This window comes from Dermatophagoides pteronyssinus, unplaced genomic scaffold (genome assembly GCF_027571235.1).
Source record: "Dermatophagoides pteronyssinus isolate colony J.1.1.1.1 unplaced genomic scaffold, Derpt_VIB-CSIC_2022.12 sq0011, whole genome shotgun sequence".
Lineage (NCBI taxonomy): Eukaryota > Metazoa > Arthropoda > Arachnida > Sarcoptiformes > Pyroglyphidae > Dermatophagoides > Dermatophagoides pteronyssinus.
Genome location: NW_027461535.1, coordinates 1,112,919 through 1,116,875, shown reverse-complemented (window position 1 = coordinate 1,116,875; position 3,957 = coordinate 1,112,919). Strand labels below are relative to the sequence as shown.

At 27.3% G+C, this 3,957-nt stretch overlaps 2 protein-coding genes across 2 annotated transcripts; one reads left to right on the top strand and one right to left on the bottom strand.

Moving 5' to 3' along the window:
* Positions 1 to 1,769: 1,769 nt before the first annotated feature.
* ND-B17 (NADH dehydrogenase (ubiquinone) B17 subunit) lies at positions 1,770 to 2,753 on the bottom strand. The gene is made up of 2 exons (XM_027338796.2): positions 2,278 to 2,753; positions 1,770 to 2,209 (listed from the first exon to the last, which is right to left on the bottom strand). The coding sequence occupies exons 1-2, from the start codon at positions 2,638 to 2,640 to the stop codon at positions 1,949 to 1,951; spliced, it is 624 nt and encodes a 207-aa protein (XP_027194597.2). The 5' UTR covers positions 2,641 to 2,753; the 3' UTR covers positions 1,770 to 1,948.
* A 239-nt stretch (positions 2,754 to 2,992) lies between these two features.
* Positions 2,993 to 3,743, top strand: LOC113789279 (prefoldin subunit 5-like). The gene is made up of 2 exons (XM_027338797.2): positions 2,993 to 3,185; positions 3,262 to 3,743. Exons 1-2 carry the CDS (start codon positions 3,087 to 3,089, stop codon positions 3,682 to 3,684), a joined length of 522 nt encoding a protein of 173 aa, XP_027194598.2. The 5' UTR covers positions 2,993 to 3,086; the 3' UTR covers positions 3,685 to 3,743.
* Positions 3,744 to 3,957: the final 214 nt, after the last annotated feature.

The window sequence follows — 3,957 nt, the reverse complement described above, 5'->3', positions numbered from 1 at the left end:
CTTCACCGAAAAAAAACCGCCAATATGTATCATCGATCAATTGACACCCGGAAATTTTTTTCGGATATTTTTTTTGAAGCCGGTAATTGAACAACAACAACAACAACAAATCGGTTTTCAAATTGAGAATTGAATAAAAAAAATTTTTGAATCATAAATCAAATGATGATGATGATGATGATGATACAATTGAATCCGAAAATGATGGTGGCCATTTATCAATTTTATTGATAAAATATGTTTTCAATAATGATCCAGATTTTGTTTTCTGGTCATTTTGAATTCAAATTAACCCAGTGTTGTTGTTGCTTTTTTTGTTCAAATTGAAACAGTGAATGTCTCAATTTGTTGTTTTTTTACACTGTCCGATTGTGTATGGTTTAATGGTTTTATCATCATCATTATCATCATGGTGCAAAAACAAGAAAAATTAGTTGTTATTCATTCATGCTGTGTGTGTTTGTTTGTTTTTCTGATTTCAAGGATTTCCTCTTTTGTTTGGCCAACTATGATTGAATTTCCCTTGAAATCCAAATCAGTCAAGTTTGATTCCAAATGGTAAATAATAAATTCACGAACTGTTAATGGCAATTGAAATTTCTTTGGAATTTTTTTTCCGGAAACAAAAAACACTGTTAAAAAAGATTAATTCATGCAAATCATGTGTTTGTTGCGATAGGGTTATGGTGATGGAACAAGCAAAAACAACAACAACAACCATTTTGTAATCAAAATAATAATAATTCATCTCTGGATGAATTTACTATAGTCCAAAAACATCCCAAATTTTCATTAATGAAACATTATTAAAAACAAAATGATCATTTTCGTTTTGAATCAGAAACAAAAACAAAAACAAAAAACCACATAATAAGAATAAAGATCAAGATTCATATCTAATAAGATTATTTTTTGTTATTATTTTGTTTCGTTTTGGAATTCATTCGATCGAAAATAAAATGATTGCTTCGATTCTGTTGTGATTAATTCTACGATGATAATGAAAATTATTTGTCACGTTTCAAACGTCTTATTTCTTCTTCAGTTGAAAATGATCCAGGAAGACAAATGAATGAAGAATTAGAAACCAGAAAAAAAAACTTTCTCATCATCATTTGAAGTTCTGGTTGAATGCTAATTGTATTTCGATAATAATCGTAAAATAATAATAATTTGAAACAAACATTTGGAATCGCAAAATGATTTCCCCAAAAAATTTTCAAATTCTGTACAAATGAATATCAAAACGAAAAAACCAAGAAATTAATTCAATCGATCGATCGATATAATTTGTAACCAACAACCAACCAGTGTCATCGAAAATAAATTAATATTTCAATTCATCATTATCAATTTTTCTCCTGTTGTTGTCTTCATAATGATAATAAAGAAAAAAAAAATCTTTTTTCTCTATTCACTTTTTTTTCAATGATCAATTTGCAAACAAAACAAACGAAGAGACAAAAAAAAACTAAAAGTAAAAAAAAAAAAAAAAGACAAATTGATCATCATCATCATCATCATTGAAAATATATTAACAAAATATTATCGATCGATCCAAAAATAATTATTATTATTTTTAAAGTTTGGAATTCATAAGTTTTCTTTTTTTTTTTGTTTGTTGATAATGATGATGATGATAATAATGATACTAATCATATAATGATCATTATCAAATAAATAATGATTGATTATTTTTCAATCGTTTTCTTCAATTTCAGCTTTCATATTTTTTCCCAAAATGAAAAAAACAAAAACAAAAAGGTATATCAATTTTTCAATCATATTTATAACTTTTTTTTTATTATCTAAATTCAAGTAGCATTTTTTTGAGAAAACAATCATAATATATGGATGATAATCATTTTGGGACATTTCTTCATGTACAAACAAATATGAACTAAAATTTGTTAGTTTTTTTCGTTTCGTTGCTTTTTCAGAAAAAAATCTATTTTGGATCATTTCGTAAAGCATTACGATAATGAAAATCTAAATCAAAATGTTGCCATGATTCTTTACGTGGATTAGGCATTGGCCAACGTGTATCACCAGGCATAACAGCTTCACGTGTATAAAATATACGATAACCTTTTTTATATTCCCAATTTGGTACATTATAATTTAATTGATACCATATTGTTAATAAAGTAAAATAACCGATCAATGTTCCACCGATAATTTTTCTTGTAAAAACAGCATTATGTGTTTGCTAAATTTGGAATATTAAAACAGTTTTTCAGATTAAGAAAGTATTTACAAAAACATAAACGATCAAACCATATGATTTCGAAGAAATTTTTCCAATTGATCTAATGGCCATCGATAAAAACGTCGAATTGGATTGTAATGAACTTTTGAAAGTTCAGGTACTTCAAATGGTTCAGCTGGATGAAGATTTTGTGATTCTAGATATTTTATACGCCATTGACGATCAGTTTCGGTAAATGTTGGACCAAGACGAGCACGTTCATTAGCGAAAGCACCTTCGATCGATGTATGTAAAACACCTGAACTTGGACTATGAGCATATTTCGGTGATTCTGATGGTATTTGAGCTTTTGCTCGTGTTAAAATTTTACGAATTTCTTCTTCTGAAATCGAGGTTTTTTGCACTTTATTTCCATGATCATGACCACCCATTTTATTGATAAAAAGTTGACCAAAAATTCCCGAAAACAAAACAGAATCCAGAAAAGAAAATTCAGAGGACAATGTTCAAGACGCTCACGGACAAAAGCTCAAACGACTGAACCGTGTTGATAAATGTAGAAATAGATCCGAAAATTTCAATTATTTTATCATCGATTTTCCTTTCAATTTATGATCCGAAAATTCAAAATTACATTTTAAATTCAAAGTAACAAATTGATTAATAAAAGTTATTCATTTTATTTTGAAAAAATAGATATTTTTAATCGAAAAAATCTTGATAATAAAAACTGATGGTAACATCTTATATGAAGGGTGATATAAATCGAACGCACACATGTTTTTCATTTCAAAACAAAAGCCGTATACGGCCAAACTTGTCGATTTTTTCAAAGAAAAATTATCTTCAAAATCATTTCACAAAAGCATCGAACAAAATGGCATCAAAAAACAATCAACAACCGAAAAAGGTTGAACTAAACATAAACGATATGAATCTATATCAGATAAATGCAATCAAACAACAATTGGATCAGGTAATTTATTTCTCAATGAAAAGTATTCCATTTCAATCATTCATTAATTTTGTTTTTTTTCTTGTTTTTTGAAAAGGAAATTGAAATTCTAGAAAAATCAATAGTTGATTTGCATAATGCAAAAACAAAATTTGTTGGTTGTTATGAAACAGTTGAATCATTCGATAAACTACCTAATGATAATCAAATAATGGTTCCTTTAACACCATCACTTTATGTACCAGGTCGTACAGTAAATAATAATGAATTCCTGTTGGATATTGGTACTGGTTATTATATTGAACGTGATCGTAAATCAACAATCGATTATTTTAATCGTAAAGTTCAATTTTTAAATACACAAATGGATAAAATTGTTAAATCGATGCAAGAAAAAAGTGCCGTTCGACAAAGCTGTCTTCAACGACAACAACAATTGATAATGGCACAAATTGCTGCTCAACAACAACAACAATCAACTGCAGGTCAACCAAAACAAATACCGATGGCCAAATCATAATCCATCAATTTGATTCATATTATCTTCTATTGCATTAATGAAAATAATACGATTTTTTTTCATTTTTTTTTAAACCAAATAAAAAACAAAACAAATTGTTTTGAATCTTTTTTGAAATCTTTATTTTTATTTATTTTAAAAGTATTTAAAATTATTCGCGAATTATAGAATTTGAAATGTTCCAACACAGATTGTGGATGGTTACATGAAAACGAGAAAAAAAAAACGATAAACACACTGGAAAAACCAAACCAAATGCATAAAACAAAGTCA